The sequence below is a fragment of the Nansenia antarctica genome (genome assembly GCF_963989245.1).
Source record: "Nansenia antarctica genome assembly, chromosome: 6".
In the NCBI taxonomy this organism is placed as follows: Eukaryota; Metazoa; Chordata; class Actinopteri; order Argentiniformes; family Microstomatidae; genus Nansenia; species Nansenia antarctica.
The window spans coordinates 48736826-48755629 of NC_137676.1; the positions used below are offsets into that span (position 1 = coordinate 48736826).

Consider the following 18804-nt stretch of genomic DNA (forward strand, 5'->3'; position numbering starts at 1 on the left):
TTTACAGTGCATAATACATGTTTAGTTTGGTGTGATATTTTCATGTAAGGCAAACTTTTACAAAAGGTTTTGTTTCCCAAGCACTGTAGAAGTTGTTTGGTATAAATAGACAACAGGATGAGTTCCTTTGAATGAGAATCTCCAAAGCTGTGAAAATGTAAACAGCAGAAGTGAAGGTTGGCTATTTACATAAGAAATGGGCTTCCGGCTTGGAATGAAGCTCTTAACATTGTAATGGTGAAGAGATTTACAGAATGAGATTAACTCTCAATCTGCATTTAATGTGTTAGATCTGGCCTCGATTTGAACCCTGAAGTGTGAGAATGTCACACAGGGCGACCTATTTGACATGTCAACTACCAGTGAGAACTGGGGTGGTTTGATTGGGTTTGATCAATTAGCTTAGAAGGGAAAACACTTAATGCTAGGGAGCTGTGACATTCTGTGGGTCTGATATACAATCAACCCTACCAAGGGAACTGTATCTGTGAGAAAGAGAGAAACTCAAAAGGTAATAATAATAATAATAATAATTAAAACAACTTTTTGTTTTTGAATGTGAAATCTTAGAGAAAAGGATCCTTGATTTATCAATGTATAATTTATCTTCCTGGTAGAATAAATCACTAGATCACTCAGAATAGCAAATTCAGTGAATTTAAACACGGTATCTGTAGTGTTTAACTGTGCTACCATGGAGATGTCGAGGAAGTAAAGGTTTAAATTATTTTACCCTACCTTACCCCTTCCTGATAGAATTTAGTTCAATGTATTTGTTTGGTGTGATTCTCTGCAGTATTCCATAAGTATTGAGGTTGCGCAAATTGATCGAAAATAAATGGACTAATCTGATATTCTTGTTCATTTGGAGTTTTTTTAAGGGCAGTATTTGATCATTATTATCATATTCATTCATTCACAACATTATACATGTGTAACACACCAAATGTTTTATTATTGTTATAGTGTTGTTGTTATTATTATTAATGTTATTATTAATGTTATTATTATTATGAGTAGGCTATTATTACGGGTCAACGTTAGTTATCACCCATCAGTCAATTTAGCAAGGTGTTGGTCTGAGAAAATGCACACAGTTTGAATGCCTGGGAAAGCACCTCTAAAATTGAATGGCATGCGCTGAAAAATGCGACATAACAGAAGACGTTTTATCACGCCTCAACTTTTTCCGAACAATTGAAAGAGGATTTATTTCGCGGGGTCAGCATTTTTGGTGAAAATTTAGTGAAATTATCAGCAACCCACCCCTACCTATCAATGTAGCCCCCCTCCCCAATCAACCCCATCCTCCCCCTCACATCTTCCCTCTATTCACTGGTTCTCCTCGAACATACTTAAGAGACCCCGCTGAGAGGACCCTTTCTCTCTATAAAGAGAGGATGCAGCTCAAGCGCCTTTGAAATGATCCCGAGGATTTATTGCGGTAGTGTCTTCCTCCAACTTCAAAAGGCACGCTCGTTGGTTGAATTCTACTGGATGTGAAAGAGCACCAAATAAACTGGAATGAGCTCGGCATTTCGACCACTCCATAATCTGACCGAACGAACTGGGGGACACTTGAATGTCACATGATTACTTTTGTTTGTGCTTAGAGCTGCTTTACTTTCAGGGTCACTTCAGACCCGAATGCGTGCGCTTGTCTCCTCCGCTTCTCGTTCCCGGTTGAACTCGTGAGTCGCTGCCTATCCGCGCAGCTTAGTGTTGCAGGTGCGGAGACACAGAGCGCGTGGACAGATGGCTGCGCTGACAATACAAAGGACTGACAACTTTCTTCATACCTTTTTACAGGTTTGTAATTGTTTTTTTAAATGTAATATACAACAAGTACAGGTCTTCATACATAATGCATTCTGATTAGTGTAACTCAACTTGTGTAACTCGTGAATATCTTTGGAATTCCAAAGTTTGCTGTTCTGTATTCTCCATACATGCGCAAGTAGGAAAACGGGAATTATTTTAACCTCAATGCCAAACTCGCCAGGATGTCTAGATTGAACTGTTACAGAGAACACCAAATCGTTTTCTTTTCATTGATGTATGTGATTAAAGAAGATATGTGAATGTTTAAGTTCACAGTAGTATGCAAGATTCAGTTGTGTGTGTGTCAGGAACAAACCAAGTGGTAACAATTTGTGAAAAATAACTGAATAATTTGCACACTATTTACTACATTTAGCTGATTTGACAAATGTGAGATTTTAACAATGCTGTTTCTGTCTTCCTCTTAGGACCGGACCCCCAGCTCTTCTCCAGAGGGAGCCCCCAACGCCCTGTCTTTCCTGGCCACCACTTGTAGCCAGGCCTGGCAGGTGAGTGGCCCTGTGGGCTCAGAGGGCTCCCAGTTCCCCTATGACGGGGCAGTGAGCTCAGCATCTGGGATGTTTCAGCTGTGGAGCAATGAAGTGGCACCTAGCTCTAGCCTCAGCTCACACCAGATGGCATTCACTGTGCCTAAGGTCCAGTTCCCTGGACACATGCAGTCTGGCCTGGGTCCTCACGCACACCTCCATCACCACCACCATCATCACCACCACCACGAGCTGCCCCTCACCCCTCCGGCAGAGCCCCCTTCTGCCTACCCCTTTGATCTATCCCCGGTGAAGACCCAAGCAAACGCCCCCTACTACCCTCAGCACAACACCATGGGACAGAACTTCTCCAGCTTCCTGCAGAATTCCTCCGCCAGGCACCACCTCTCTGGAGGCCACGTTGAGGAAGGGCAGCAGTGGTGGAGCCTCCCTCAGACTAACGGAACCTCTTCCAACCACCCTTTCTCCCTGGGCAGACAGCTGGTCCTGGGCCACCAGCCCCAGATTGCAGCCCTCCTCCAGGGCACTTCCAAGGGCCTGCTCAGCTCCACACGTCGCTGCCGCCGCTGCAAGTGCCCCAACTGCCAGGCCAACGGCGGCGGACTGGAGTTCGGCAAGAAGAGATTGCATATCTGCCACATTCCCGAATGCGGCAAGGTGTACAAGAAGACGTCCCACCTGAAGGCCCACCTGCGCTGGCATGCAGGGGAAAGGCCCTTCATCTGCAACTGGCTCTTCTGTGGCAAGAGCTTCACACGCTCAGACGAGCTGCAGCGCCACCTGCGCACACACACCGGCGAGAAGCGCTTTGGCTGCCAGCAGTGCGGCAAAAGGTTCATGAGGAGCGACCACCTCTCCAAACACGTCAAGACCCACCAGAGCAGAAAGAGCAGGGCTGGCCTGCCCACACAGACCGGGCCCACAGACCCTCTGCTCACCAATATCAAGAGAGAGTAGTAGTGTCAGACTAGAGCTTATGGACAGCAATGAGCAGAGTGTGTGACTGCAACTAACTGCCACTGACCTGCAAGGGGGTAAGCACAAGCAGGCATCCTAGCTCCTCTTCCTCAACTACTTTGTGAAGTGTGCAGCAACTGACTGTAGGCAAAGCCATACTTAGCACCCGAGCTCTGCTACACAATTACATCTTGTTACCCGTATGAAGAATTGAACCCCTTTTCAATGTTGAGAAGTATGGTTTCAGTGCATTCATTGTGATGGCATCTCTAGGTGCAAAGACAGATATATCTCATAGACATTATTCTGTCCTCCAAATAATGTCCTTTCCGTATGGAAAATACTTTCTTGACTAGTTCCCACAACAGCTATAGAAGTCCAAGGCCTTAATTTTATTTAAACAATTTTGAATGTAAATATTTCAACAATGTAAGTAACATGCATACAAAATACATATAGGATATAAAAACATTCCATACAATGTATTCACTCTGCATGTTTAACCCTCTCGAATCTGGAATTCAGAAAGCATTTAATGAAAGAGAAGATACATTAGATATCTGTAGGTCACATTACCTTTTATGCTACTATAAGATAAATATAACTTTTTTCTTTCAAAAGAAAATAATTTAACGCCTCGGATGATATTGAAGTTGATTTCTTGTCAAGAATGTCAAAAGTTGAGAATGAGATCAGTGTTATGTAAAAATGTGAGCCCTTTTTGACCCATAGTTTATCCATTTGTTTATTGCAATTGAATATTGATATTTAATCATTTTGTGAATTTCCATTATTGTAGATGGGTGCCTGTGTTTGTAAGCCCCTTGTAAATAATGTACATAATATTCCAAGCACAACTTTATTAAAGTTAAGACAGCATGTACATTTTAATAAACGTTAGTCCTTGCTGAAACAAATTCACATTCTCTGCTAAATGTATTATTTTAATATATCTTGTCAATATGATTGTTTGAAATTCAAATGCTTTCCAGACGTACAATCCTAATTCAAGTTAATGTGTGAATTTCGATCAATGGCATTCTTGTCAACCAAACATCTAACATTTTATTTAAATGATCATTTGATTGTATTCAGAATACAAATGGTGCTCATTGTGTCATCAGTGTGAAGGAAGAAACCCTTCAAATGGACGAGAGATGAAGGGATGTTCAAAGATTTTTACACCTCAAAGTTAATACAGAGCCCATTGATGGGGGGCAGTTGTCTTGCCTTCTGCAATCAAGTTCACAGTCATGTGGCTTTAATGAGTGTTTTCTTTCTCTCAATGGAGAAGATTGAGTCAACAGATGCAATGGAAGGCACTGGACAGGAATTCCCTGTGAATGGGACCCCTGTTGCTAAGACCCCCTTGGTGGTGACAGGAACTCCCTTTGATTTTGCACCCTTGTGAAAGTTAATACCCTTGCCCCCCCCCCCCCCCCCCCCCTCCTCCAACCTCCATATATCACAGCCATGTTACGATCAGCCCTCCTTTACTGCCCAGAATGGGGCTTTATTCTGAGGCAAACTAACCAGATGTCCAATGATCCAGGGGTTTCTCCTCTTTGCCTTCAGGGTTGTTTGAACTTTATTTTGGGGGCACTGCATTCAAATTTAATCTCATTGAAGCTTGTGAAATGCCTCGCTATTTCTGTATGAGCAGGGTTATATGTTTTCATGTAGGGTTGATTTATAATGGGATTATTTGTATTATTCTAGATTGATTGCAAGGAAAAAATATGATCATTCTGATAGTGATACCATTTTGTAATTGTTAATTTCGAATGTTTATGGAGATATTTAGTACATTTTCGATATTTGTATTGAGCTTTAAAATCAGAATTTCTGTCTGATTTGTATTTTTTATTATATCTAAGATGTTGCTAATCTATCCATATAAATAATCTAAATGTATATAGAGTGTAAAGTATTATGTACAGAAATCATATAAAATATGACACTTACATCAAAAAAGACACGTTTTATTTGATATGATACAACAGATTCTACTCAGCCAGACATGGCATCATAAGAACCCCTTTTCCTGTCCTCTGGTTTCTCTTGGTTTTCTGATCACTTTTGTAGTGGTATTCCTTTATGTAACATGCAACAATGCCAGATCAATAATCCCATTACAATACAGCAGTCCATGAGCACTGGGAGATTCTTTGTGGACTCATGCTCCATAACATAAGCAACGTTTTACTTTGTAATGTAGGTTTCTTAGGGGCTTACATTTTTTTAGCAGATTTTGTCAGCAAAGCATTGAAGCCTATGGATCTTTGGTGCAGCTGTGTTATACCCACTTAACTTCAGTCTGTTATTTAACTTCAGATGTGAAAGCCTCATAGTGACCTCTACTGGCTATAGAGATTAATTAGCCTAAAGCTGAAATGACACTATATTTGCTGTTCTCATCTCCTCTCTTTTAAAATGTCACTTACTTTTAATGCATAGACCAGAAGATAATACATTGTTGAAGTACTCAATGTTCAGATTTTTTTCATGAACTGAAACATTTTGGCATAACAATAAAGAAAAAACATACTGATTTCAGGATTAGATGTATCATAAACACAGCTTTGTAAATTCAACAAATCCATTGGTAGATTTACAAAATAGATTGGCAATATGATCCAAAGTTGAGTCAAACTCACAAGCCCCTGCTTTTTGGCACAAGTCTCTGTGGATAGAGCATACAGATACAGTATAACTTTTACTGCTTCAAATAAGAATTAATAGTATACTAAATTATACTACAACCCAATTATACACTGTCTCGTATTTGTTTTTCATCAACCAGAGATGTAAGCCCGACAATACAGTGTGTGGTGTAGCGAAAACCAACAAAGATGATTGAATACAGCACAATATTGGACTGGACATTGACCGATTTAACCATATAAGAAACAAAAGAAACATCATGTCTCTTAGAGGACCAACTTTGTCAAACCACAAGCATTTCTTTTGGCTAAGAAAAAACGCAGTCTGTCTCCATTCCAATGAGGGCACGGGGTTCCTGTCTGTCAGACTGATAGGGTAGTTAGTCCCTTTGGCATGGCCACTTCCTTGTGTCTCCACCTCCACCAGGAGCCTGGAGTGACGTCATACCTGCAGTGGGCCTCTAGGGGGCTTCCTCACCCCTTTTTTGTTCAGATCAAACAAGAGCTGCCTTCAGTTAAACAGAATCAGAGAGCAGGGGAGAGTTCTTGTCCTTTTGAAACACCCCGGCAAGAGCCAGAAAGTTATGTTCTATGGGACTGGGAATTCAGATGAATTCAGATGAATCCGATTGTCTACATATATACAGATCAAATGTATTTGTTGTCTCCCGCCTCCTACCTCCCCATTGTACTCATCAATATACACATCAAGTAGCCTAGGCCTACTGTTCTGTCAGTTGAGAAATTACGTGTTAAAGTGATGGTTCGGCCTACTTTCATGTTTAGGTGAAATACCGTCTCACCCTAATTTGTCCTAATAGGCCAGTACTGAAAGCTTCACCGGTTCTCCATTCTTAACTTTCTCCAGTTCTCCACCTTCTCCGGTTGTCCGTTCTCGATGTTCTCTATTTTCTCCACTATCTCTGAGGAGATCTTGACATTTAATTGCAACATAATTTAGATGCCAAGTGCCGTTGGAATCTTAAGTGCTGTTGGAATCCTATGTTGGAGAGGGTGATGCTAACTAGCCTTTGCTGCGGTAGCTAAGTGGAGAATGGAGAACTGGTGAAGCTTTCACTACTGGCCTCTGAGGACAACTCAGGGTAAGATGATATTTCATATATTTTACAAACGGGCATCAGAATCCAGCAGTTTCAGAGAGCTGAAAAAGTTTGACACATTCTGATCCACAGGTCTCCTCAGGGTAGAATGCATTTTTAAGGAAAATGATCAGCATGTTTACAAGAAGAGCAGCCACCTATCCTGCTCACTCTCACAAACAACTGACAAACACAATTGAACATGTACACATGCACACGCACACACACACACACACACACACACACCCACACACACGCACAAACACACACACACACACACACACACACACACATTCGCACAGACTCCAGTGACCTCCCCGTTCAGGAATGGACTTTTTTTCTCCTTTGAACAAATCCCCTTGCCCTTCGAAAGACATAGAATAGATATAGAAATTCTCGAAAATGAAAAAAGTTAACTCATCCCCATAACACCTTATGTCCAGTGAGTGCTCTGGCACTCATATCATTGCACCATTTAGCTTGGTGCCACGTTACACAGGTCATGGCGGAGGCTAGTTACCTCACACCTAAAACGTGCTCTAAAAATCTGTCTTAAGACGCTTTATAATTGCAGCCCATTCATTGTTCATATATTCCATTATGATCCTGGCTTGTTCTAATGAGAACATCAGTGAAAAAGTAACAGTCTGAAAAAGCAGAGGATGACGACAACATCAACAACAAACATTAGACGAGATCCTTCTGCTATTCTTCACTATGTAGTGGCTCTGGCCTATGGGCTCCTGGCCCTGGAGAGAGGCCCAGAGTTCATAGGTCATCCTCAGCCAGCTGGGTCAGGATGCTGGGGCGACGGCCAGCCAATGGACCAGAGGCAGACACAGTGTGGCTTCCAGGTTCACCGGGCAGCCCCCGCCGGCAGGCCTCTCCTGCTCTCTGGTGGGGGGACAGGGAAGGGAATAGTCACAAACACAGCTAAAAAAACACACTGCTCAACTGCACTGCCCTCAACCACAAAGCAATGCGGAGTTTGGTGCAGACAGCTGAGAACATCAATGGATATGAGCTTCCCTCCAAGGGTATTTACGACAAATGGTGTGTCAGCAATGGCCGGAGGATTATCGAAGACCCCAGCCACCCCAACCGCAGTCTGCGAGCCGCTGCCACACAAGAAACGGTACCGTAGCCTCTGAGTCAAAACTCGGAGGTTAAACAACAGCTAGCAATCAGGCTTATGAACAAATCTACTAAGGACTAGTGACTATTTACCGTTCAGCACACTCCATGCACACAGGCACTTTATTCTAGTTCTTCCTCTACCATCTATTGCTACTTCAGTGCAATACTCATGTTAATTCTATTATTTCTATTAATTCTACTATTATATTTTATATATATTAATTTTTTTTCTCTTGCTGCTGCAAAGTCAAGCAACTGAAGCCTAAGAATGTTATTCTCTTATACTTGTATAATGTAATATAATAATAATAACTTCTCTCTTCCAATTAAGCACTAGAACAATTTACACTGCCTTGCTGGGCTGGGTCACCGCAAACTTGAGTTTACAGCTTTTCCTTGAGATATTCTAGTCTAATATAATGTATTTATAACACCATAGGTTGCAGTATGAAATATTATGGTACTAGAATTTACAAACTGGGTTTTTCCAAGAGAGACAAATGCCTCACTATTTCCATTGTGATGTGAATAACTTGAAAAGAAGACTCTGGCCAGAGTTTAAGAAACATTCAACATGCTTTGTCAGTGAGCTCTATCAGTGATTTCTATGTATAGATATATACCACTATATATTCCACTATTCACTCCACCATTAGAGAGAACAATTAGGCCTTTGATAGGCATCTCTGACTTCCTTCTCTGGATCAGTCTCCTTCCTGTTTGTTATGTACCAAGCCCATCCAGCCTGGGTAAATACGGTTAGACCAACAAGTCAATCAGCACCACTTAGAACAAGTGCACGGTGATGACAGAGGGAGATGTAGTCCATGTTTGTCAAGAGCTCAACAACAGCATAGCCCCATTGCAGCCAGGCCTGTTGGTGAAAGCTATTTAGAACACTTGAGGGATGAGGATACACATCATGTGAGCTGTGCCCAAGTTGAACAATTGTTGTACACACCACAAAACATGTACATTTTAATCAGATTTTGTATTTCAAATCACTTCCACTCACTATTTTGCTGTTATGCTGTGATTTGTACAGACCTCCTCTGCCACATGTAGCTCCCCTTTGATTCTTATGTTGTTTCGTTCTGTCTAGGTTCCATTTTTGTCCAACAGGGGGAGGAATAACTCTTCTTTTGAATCAACACCTTTCCCCTCTTTACATGTCTCTGAACAAAAGGTTGCCATTTACTAAAGCCTTTCATCTTTTACATTAACATCAATGAGCACATTAGAATTATCATTATACTTCCTACAATGGCCCATTATTTCCCCCCAATAGTTACTTTCTTCTGGCTTGTTTTTACATAGGTGATCAATCAGGACCATAAAAAACAAATAGAATAGTTGGGTGGGTGGGTGGGTGTGCGTGAGTGAGTGAGTGCGTGCGTGTGTGTACCTGTGTGCTCTGTGTAGCAGGGGCATACAGCCCATTGGACACAGCTTGGCAGTGCAGGGGTGCCGGAGACAGACCTGACTGGTCAGTGAAGGCTAGTTGAATGTGTGATGGTGAGAGAGTCAGTTGAGAGTTGACCTCCGCTGGGCAGTGTTGGACCAGTGTAGACTGCAAACACACACAAGACAATAGAGATTGCACATGGAAATTTGTATTTTGACAGCATACCACAGGCATATTGGCATGTCACTGTTACTGAGTTCCTTTTTGAATTACTTAAGATTCAGACTCTTTATATCAATCACGGTCTTTTCCGGAGGGATTCTTGATCCAGACATGCCAGTTGACCCTATCTGTGGCTGTGTACACTACAGACAGTCAGGCTCGGCTGGAGCCCATTCCAGTCCAGCCTGCTGAGCGGACCAGTCAGGCAGGCAGCATGCTGCTGTTTGTGGTCAAACACTGGTGCTGTGTTTGGCCCCTGGCGGCTGCAGGTCTTTGCGTGGAGCCGTGATACCTTACCTCCCCTGGTGTGTGTCTCTCTCCGGGGCCCTGGACCTGGCCCTGGCTGGGCAGGAAGAGGGTGGGGAGGGAGGTGTTGTAGGAGCGCAGGCAGGGCAGACGATGTCGGTCGATGGAGGCAGAGGAGTGGGGCCGCAGGGCAGTGGCAGCAGACAGGGAGGGTCTCATGCTGCGGCCCAAGCTGTTGGACTTACTCTCCCGCCGCTGGTACTCGATGGGAGACTGCAGGGCTGAATGGCAACACAACAACAGAAAGAGGTTTCAGACCAGGCTTCCCCTCTGACCTTCACCTCAGATATTGATGTCCATAATGTTATTCTCTGGTCATAGAATCAAACGTTTGTTATAAAGTAACAATAAAAGTAGTGTGTGATTTTATTGTAAATGTTTCAGTGCAGTATCTATTAATGTATTATAGTACATCTGCCCACATTGCTTGGGTGGCTGGCAACAGAGTCAGAGGACAAAGCATGAAAGTCCCGACCAGATGTGTGAGTAAAGGTGCTGCTGGGTAATGGGGTTTCCTCGTCCTAGTACCATTGAGGAAGTTGCGCTGGGTGTCGAGGATCTGGCCCACGTCATTGACCCAGGCCCTGCAGACCTCAGGGGAGGCAGCCTGCAGCGCAAAGCGCACCACACTCCCGTCGGCCCCGCGCGACGTCAACACAAAGCGGCTCACCTCCCCCTCCACGCAGGGCTCCACCCCTAGACAGCTCACCTGGAACAAATCACATCTGACTATCATTGTTGGTGGGAGGACAACATCCTGCAGCGGAGCCTGGTCGTTAAACACCTCCACAACACATGCAGGCTTCCAAGAAACTGTCTCTGGGACTGCTTACCTAACTTAGATTTGGGACTAGTATTGCTGTTGTTTACTTTGCTGTTATGCAATTTATCACCTAGGAGAAGCTATTTAAATTGAATTGTTTTAGTTGTTTCTACTTGTTTAGCATTGCATGCTGTGTCTGTATTGAATATAATTGGAATGGGTCAGAGAGGAGACACACCTTAATGCTGTTCTTGAAGATGTACCCTGGCAGCGAGAAGCCTTTCTTCCTGTCGATTGGCTCGCTGAAGATGACCAGCTGCTCAAACAGGAAGATCCGCCTCTCCTTCGCGCGGGACAGGAAGCTGCTGTCCTGCTCAGTGACTGTGAAGGTGTCCTGTTGGAGAAGCTTGCCCTGGGCTGTGATCTTCCCCTGGCAGAGTCAGGCACAGGTTGAACACCGGTTAGGGCTCTAAAGCGTAGCTACATGGTTACTATGAGAACTGTGTAGAGTGTTTTTAAAGCCTCACGTCAAAGCCCTGCAGCCTCCCCACGTTCATCATGTCATTGCAGCGTTTAGGCACAAAGCACATCACCTCTACTGCTTTCTATGAAAGGGATGGAGAGAGACAGAGAGATAGAGACTGTCACTAAACCCCAAATATTCTAAGCTGTTTGACTAGAGAGAACCCTTAAAATGATTAACCTAAGAGCAAAAGAACACATAGACAGCATACGTCCTCAAATGCTCTGTTTCATCTATTCTTAGAAAGCGACAGTGTTGTTAAAACAGCATGTGCTGCATCAGATCACCCACCTCCAGCTCTTCTGTGTCCATCCCAGCTTTGGTGTAATACTTCAGGAAGTCCTGCACAAATAAACACAGCAGGCTTTCTCAGAGCATTCCAGGATTACTAGTATACTTTGTAAGGTGAGGACATCTGGAGGATTGTTTACTAGGGTTCTCTATGTCCCAGATCAAATTGAATGCCAGAGGTGCACTAGGTATAGGTTGGCACAAGTGGCCATTTATAACCATGTTCAAGACCTACTCATCTTTTATATTCATGTTCACATTGAATTAGACCCTCATACTGTAGGTTTGATCAAGTCTGCTTTTCGTGTGCTATCCTCCTGCTTTTTCTTTCAGTGCATCTACTTGCGGTCCAGCAATGACATGTGTGTCTGTGTGTCTACAGCCCCGTGGCTGACCCTGCAGTGTGTCAGACGGCTGCTCAGCAGGCATGGAGTGCAGGTGTGTGTTTGTGTGTGTGTGTGTGTGTTTGTGTGTTTGTGTGTGTGTGTGTGTGTGTGTGTGTGTGTGTGTGTGTGTGTGTGTGTGTGTGTGTGTGTGTGTGTGTGTGTGTGGTGAGGGACGATGCCCTGTGTCTCACCTTGAGCAGCAGCTGGTACTTCATGATCCTCTGGACAGGTTTGATGAGCAGGTCATTGAGCTGCAGCCTGTGGCCCAGCTGTTGCTTCAGTTCCTGAAAGGAGAGACACACACACATTCCCTCAACCACACATCAACATCACATAACATTACATTCTGACAACCACACATAAACATGATGAAATATATTGGCTACATGGCTAACTTCACAGAGATCAGACACATTTTGTGAGCTACAAATGAGAATAAATGAGAATAAAGTGACATTTAAATGACAAGATGAAAGTCCAGCCTCAGACCTAGTGGTTCCTGGTTATTCTGTAGTGGTGGATATGCTGTATGTTTTGTTGAGAGACACTCACCTCAAAATAGGTCTCGATGTAGTCAGAAACTATATGCTCCGACTTTGGTTTGTTCTGACAGTACACAACGTACATGTGGAGACGCCTCTCCTGTAATATGAACCCAAACACACAGACAGCATGACTACACTCAAAATAAAAACAAGTGTGTGGAGAGAATATTTTCTTTCTCTCGAATATTTTCGAGAACTGCAGAGAATTCAGAGAAAATGCATCCTTCTTTAGCTCAAAACAAATATCTCTCTTTAAGGAACAAACATTAATGGGTAATGTTATTCTACTTGCTGTTTAAGAGGAAACAGAGAAACAATTATTTGTCTCTAAGCGAGGGCTTTGAAGCTGACTTTCTCTCTGGCGAGGCGAGGGCCAGTCTAGTGTGACTAATTGGCATCTGCGGCAGACCTGGGAGCGGTAATGGAGTTACGTGTGAATGAGCAGTAGGTTATGTATAATTTACCCTATGCTATCCTCAATGTAACCAGAGCCTTAAAGAGCAGACTGCCTCTACCTAGCAACTGATCCATAGCTGCAGCCTAGAGACAGCTCCACCAGCTGACCAGGCTTGCGGTGGGCGGCCGGGGGTCTGTATCGTCATCATGTACCACTGCAAAGGATGTGTACTGTACTGTGTTTGGAGGGCAAGGAAGCCTGGTTGTATTGTCACAGAGAGAGCAATCAGCTGTGTGTGTGTGTGTGTGTGTGTGTGTGTGTGTGTGTGTGTTTACGTGACTGGGCTCTGCATCACCTCTCCCGGTCGTCCTCAGCTTTTCATTACGGCCCATGTTCCCAGTCTGCTTGTTTTCACAGTGTGACACCATGCTTAGATTTAGTTACGAGCTGCTTTATTTCCCCACAGCCTTTTTAAAGTTAATTACCAATAGGGCAGAGTCGTATTGCATTGTTTAGGGGGGCAGATAGGGGAAAAGAGAGATTAAGCCAAATCAATTACCGTCCAGAAACAACTATACTTGGTTCAGATTAACATTTCTGCTCTGCATGTGCCACCACTTAACAGTTAACACAAATAGAATGAGATGTGCCATCGATATGGCCTGTGACCGCATGGTCATCCAGTTGTATTCTATTCTAAGAACAATAATACCCTCCAGTATTCCATATCTTTCTTCTCCTGCTGGTTTTGCTCCGTTCCAGACAAGATACAGTAATAAATATGGCTGCCTTTGGGTTGGAAAATAGCATCCATATCAAAGAAGCAATCCAAGTGTTTATTATTCCACGTCTTATTCATGTGGTCTTTTCTGGCTGTTTTCCCCGGCGCTTCCTGACCGGTCCAATCCAGTCTGGAGGTTGGCCAGTCTGAGTGGCTGTGAAAACACAGCCGCGTCTGAGACGTATCCATAACAAGGAAGTGGAGGGGGAAGCACACTACTGTGGCACTGGCCTGGCTTGGCAGCTGACAGAAATAGAGAGGGGCACCATGGAGGATAAACAAAAGCGCTTCATGTTTTTCCTTAGCTCTGTTTACTCTCTCACCCTAACAGGACCAGGATGTAGGGGCTGCTCGTGTGTGTGCCTGTGTGTGTGTGTGTGTGTGTGTGTGTGTGTGTGTGTGTGTGTGTGTGTGTGTGTGTGTGTGTGTGTGTGTGCGCGTGTGTGCGTGTGTGCGTGTGTGCATGTGCTCGCGCATGCGTGTGTGCACTTGTGTGTCGACGGTCAGACTCACATGCTTGATGAAGAGCTGGGCTAGTCTCTCTGGTTCCGCTACACACTTCTCCAGCTCACCCAGGAAGTAGCTACAGAAAGAGAGAAAGAGAGAAACGGGCAACAGGAAGGTGAGGGCTCTCTAGATGCAAACTCACTGTACTGCCAATACACTGAGAATCTAAGCTTCACTCCCACTCACTCTTTATGCCAGTCAAAGATTTGGTGAATGTTCCCAAACACTATCTTGTCTTTTCCCTTCATGTCCTCTGGTACTCCCTTGGTGTTCATAGAGCCCATGTAGCCCTGGAATGGAGAGACAGAGCCAACCTCAGACATAATGCACATTCTTTATCTGGAGCATGTATCTACCGTGGAATAACACGAGAGATATACTGTAGCCATTTCGGGATAATATATAGCTGCAACAACACTGGGTTAAAAAAACTCCAGAGAGCTAAAATACTTTTTATCCTCAGACAAAAATATATTTTCAACACATTTCAACCTCTCTGAGAGTACTGTAACATGATGCTGTTCAAACTAATACTGATAAAAAATCCTCCTATTAACTGAAGTAGCTGTTTTTGGAGCAAGACCATACAGTAAGCTGAGGTATTGTGATGACACGGATTTGAAGCGCCAGTAACAGAATGAGTGGGTTTGGTTGCGTTATTCTGCCTGTGTTTATGTGGACTTTCACATGATATGGCGTTAAACCTTACCTCCACTATTAAACGCAGGTCTGTCACATACAGCTTCTCTGTCTCAATCAGTTCATTCAGTACATATCTGCACACAGAAAAGTTAGACAGTGGATAAGTGTGTAACCTAGACATTTCCAACCTCTTTTAAATCAAGCTGTTCTCTCACCAGTATTCAGTCTGACCAGCTGTTTGTTATAGATTAGCGTAATAGAACAGTGACATTAATTGTATGTGAGAATCTGAAGAGTGTGTTGATGCTTATGGTTATACTGTACCATGAAGATACAACTTTGGATCAGTGTTTTGGCGAAGGGGGGAAAAGGCGGTGAACAACATACATGCTCTTCTCTAAGGCACTCCTCCTTTCCTCCTCAGTGTCAGCTGCGGCTGATGATTGGCTGGAGGTGTCATCCATCAAGACTGAGCTGTTTTCATCCAGCAAGACATTGGTGGATTGAGTATCCTGGTGAAACAGAGGGGACGGGGAAATAGGTTATAATAAGAAGTCTGTTTTTTGATATAGCCGGACAGAGGAGGGGGGGTGGGGGGGTGATAATGATGCAGGTTGCCTAGGTGACGAGGACGAGCAGCCAGACACTAGGGACAGTGACAGAATGATAAGGGGATCCGATTGTCACCAGTAATGGTGTGGGGTGCTAGTGACAACATTAAACAGAGAGATGGAGAAAGAGAAACGGGAAGAGCAGGAGAGGCAGAGAGAGCTGCAGAGTCTACAAAATAGGAACAAAACACACTGATGGATGAAAGTGGAATGCAAAGAAGATCTTGCACCAATAAGCACAACACGACTTTGCTATCTTGCTTACCATTGTGGTGTGCATTTAGGCAGCAATGCGTCATTATGGGCTAACATGATTGTAGTTTGGAGTCCAATTACTCAAGCCTCATTAAATTCATCCCATTTGTGTGTAGTCAGACACAGACATAATATTGTATAATATTGTGTATATATATATATTGTACAGTATTATAATAGTATGCAGTAATATTATATATATTATAGTAGAGTAGTAAGCGTAGAACATATCAATAGAATAGTAGACTCTATTTTTATACTTTCCTGGAACGTCCTGGAGTTCTTTGAGAGAAACACTGAAGCATTATCTACAACATGCAAAGCTTGTGTGAGCATCACTTGAAGAAAAGCCATTGAGCTCCACTCATTCAAAGGTGGCACTCTTCTGCTCAGCACATAATAACTGCATAGAATATATATGTTTGTTCAACCTACTTTAAACCATGATAAAACAAACCCATCCCTTCATGGTTAACAATGAGTCAACTCACTATCTCTCTGTATCACTATCTGTCTTCTCCAGAAACCTCTTGTTCAGGGTGATCAGTTTCCATTCTGCCTTGACTGAGTAAACCTAAGGAAACCTACAGTACCAGGCAACCCTCAGTTTGTCCTCACTCTCATGCGTCAGTGTCTCAGCCAAGCACATCCTCTCCACCTTAGACCCACAGACACACACCTAGTCAAACACAGCAGGCCTAATCCCTCTGACTCCTCTGCCTGCCTGCCTGCCTGCCTGCCTGCCAACCAGCCTGATGGATTGCATTGCACCCTCTTTAGTTCACCTCCCCTGTCCTCTGGCCTGGTTCAACCCGTTCCTCTTCTTTTCGATCAATTATGTTCTCTAACTGCCAATGTAATCTGTCTGGTAGAAGCAGTAGAGTGAGTACACAATGGAGTTTGGGTTGTGTATGGTGTATGTGTGTGCGTGTGTGTGTGTGTGTGTGTGTGTGTGTGTGTGTGTGTGTGTACATGCGTACATGCATGCGTGTTTCATGTGGGTCCTAGCTGCCCTGTTTTCTCTGACCCTGTTAGGAGCACTCTGCTCCAGCCTGGCTGACAGGTCTCCCTGGCTGCCTGTCCTGATCACTTCCAGATGTGCTCTGGAAAAGCCCACAGGAAAGATCGCTCTTTTACCCCCCCTTTTTACTCCCTTATTTGCTTGTTTTGTTTTTCTATTCCGCAGCCAAAGTGAAAACTGCAAGAGCTTTAATAAACGCTGAGATGGTTGTTCCTGCAGTAACATTATGCTTAGTCGGGTGATAGAGGGAGGTGAGGTGGCGATAACAACTCTGTTTTTTTTCTATCCTGCTCGAAGCAGAAACTGTAAATCTTGTAAAGTGTTTTACAAACGGTTTCTTCTGAAGGAAGAAAGAAAAGGAAATCCCATTTGATAAATATAGCTACAGTAGCTACAGCTTTCAGGTTTTCTTTCTGGTAGCATTGAATTGTTTGACTCCTTACATATCATTCCAAGAACTTTCCATTGAAGAATAAACAATACTTGATCAATCAAAACCCTTCTCTATGCATGCCAGATCAGTTAACAGAACTAGCATATTGAGAAATGCTAGGGAATAAAGAATGTGTATCTCTTGAGGCAGGTAAGAGAGCAACAACAAAGAACAGCATGACAGAAACCATGACCCTGAGACAACTGACCTACATAACATAATCTCACTCTCTCTCCCTCCCCCTCTCCCTTCCCTCTCTATCTCCATCTTTCTCTCTTTCTCTCCTTCTCTCGCTCCACCAAGTCCCTGGCAGTAAAAAGACTGAAGCACTCTCTGTGTGATTCTGGTTCGCCAGAAAGCATCAAGGTTCTGAGGCGCCAGAATGGGAACCCAGAACCGGCATGGAGCCTTGCCGGTGTGAAAGCCTGTATGACTGACAGGCTGAATGTCAGGGATGGTCTCACTATTACCATATCTCCCTCCCTCCCTACCCTTCCTACCTGTTTACATTGCTATCATTTGTATTGTGTTACATTTACTTCCACTACGACCCCCCCAGGTCTCCCCACTCATATTGTAGCTTCATTGTAAATGGTAAATGGACTGACTTATATAGCGCCTTATTCCAAAGTCCTTTACAATGGCCGCTCATTCACCCATTCACACATATATTCACACACCAATGGCGGCAAGCTACCATGCAAGGTGCCAGCCCGCTCATTGGGAGCAATTTGGGGTTCAGTGTCTTGCCCAAGGACATGTGGCCAACCGGGGTTCGACCGCCGATCTGCCAACCTTGCGATCATTAGACACTGGCTTAACCTCTTGCGCCACAGCCGCCCACTTTCATTGTCTTGATCAGCTCCATCGTTACCTGTTTCTTTGCGTCATTACATTCAGCACATACTTCTTTCTCTCCAACCCTCTTTAAAACTCAGCTTTCATTACAAATGCCATCCATCCCACCTTCCATTATCATTACCAGTATCATTCAAAAGTAATTCCAAATGCGTTATGACCAAATTAAAGAGCATGCTCATTGTGGACTTCATGTCATTTTATCAGTCATGTTCCAATACATTTGCCACTCTGTGCCATTTCCTTTTTAGCTTTCCTTTTGTTGTAGAATGTGAACCATCCATCATACGGTCCCTGTCAAACCCTCCTAACCCTAACCCTGTCCCCTCTGGATGCACTCCTCACTGATTAGCTGAGAGTAGGGCCCTGTGTTAATCTAGATCCCTGTGTGTGTCTGTGTGTGTGTGTGTGTGTGTGTGTGTGTGTGTGTGTGTGTGTGTGTCTGTGTCTGTGTCTGTGTATGCGTGTGCGTGTGCGTGTGGGTGTGTGTCTGTGTGTGCTGTGATCAGTCACGTCCAGCAGCAGCAGTTATCCAGGTCTGGCACAAGGACTGGAAACAAAGACTGCTGTTCCCAGACGATCTCCTCAGAGAAAATCTTTACTACACACAGTCTTACTCAGTATCAGCCAATAGCCTGGATGGATTATCAATTGATTCCTTCATCAGTTCA

The 18804-nt window shown here is 43.8% G+C and overlaps 2 protein-coding genes across 2 annotated transcripts in view; one reads left to right on the forward strand and one right to left on the reverse strand.

Moving 5' to 3' along the window:
* Positions 1-1703: 1703 nt before the first annotated feature.
* sp5l (Sp5 transcription factor-like) lies at positions 1704-3287 on the forward strand (the record flags this gene model as incomplete). The annotated part of the gene is made up of 2 exons (XM_080535411.1): positions 1704-1809; positions 2250-3287. Exons 1-2 carry the CDS (start codon positions 1756-1758, stop codon positions 3285-3287), a joined length of 1092 nt encoding a protein of 363 aa, XP_080391537.1. The 5' UTR covers positions 1704-1755.
* A 4531-nt stretch (positions 3288-7818) lies between these two features.
* Positions 7819-18804, reverse strand: part of arhgef25a (Rho guanine nucleotide exchange factor (GEF) 25a) — a gene marked incomplete at both ends in the record, with an annotated part of 30379 nt that continues 19393 nt past the window's right edge. Inside the window, 13 exons of the mRNA XM_080534592.1 lie at positions 7819-7944; positions 9593-9757; positions 10112-10341; positions 10649-10829; positions 11122-11313; positions 11411-11488; positions 11698-11748; positions 12275-12367; positions 12636-12725; positions 14320-14389; positions 14500-14603; positions 15023-15089; positions 15343-15467. Of these exons, the coding sequence (XP_080390718.1) occupies positions 7819-7944; positions 9593-9757; positions 10112-10341; positions 10649-10829; positions 11122-11313; positions 11411-11488; positions 11698-11748; positions 12275-12367; positions 12636-12725; positions 14320-14389; positions 14500-14603; positions 15023-15089; positions 15343-15467 (1572 nt within the window). The remainder of the gene's footprint in view (positions 7945-9592; positions 9758-10111; positions 10342-10648; positions 10830-11121; positions 11314-11410; positions 11489-11697; positions 11749-12274; positions 12368-12635; positions 12726-14319; positions 14390-14499; positions 14604-15022; positions 15090-15342; positions 15468-18804) is intronic.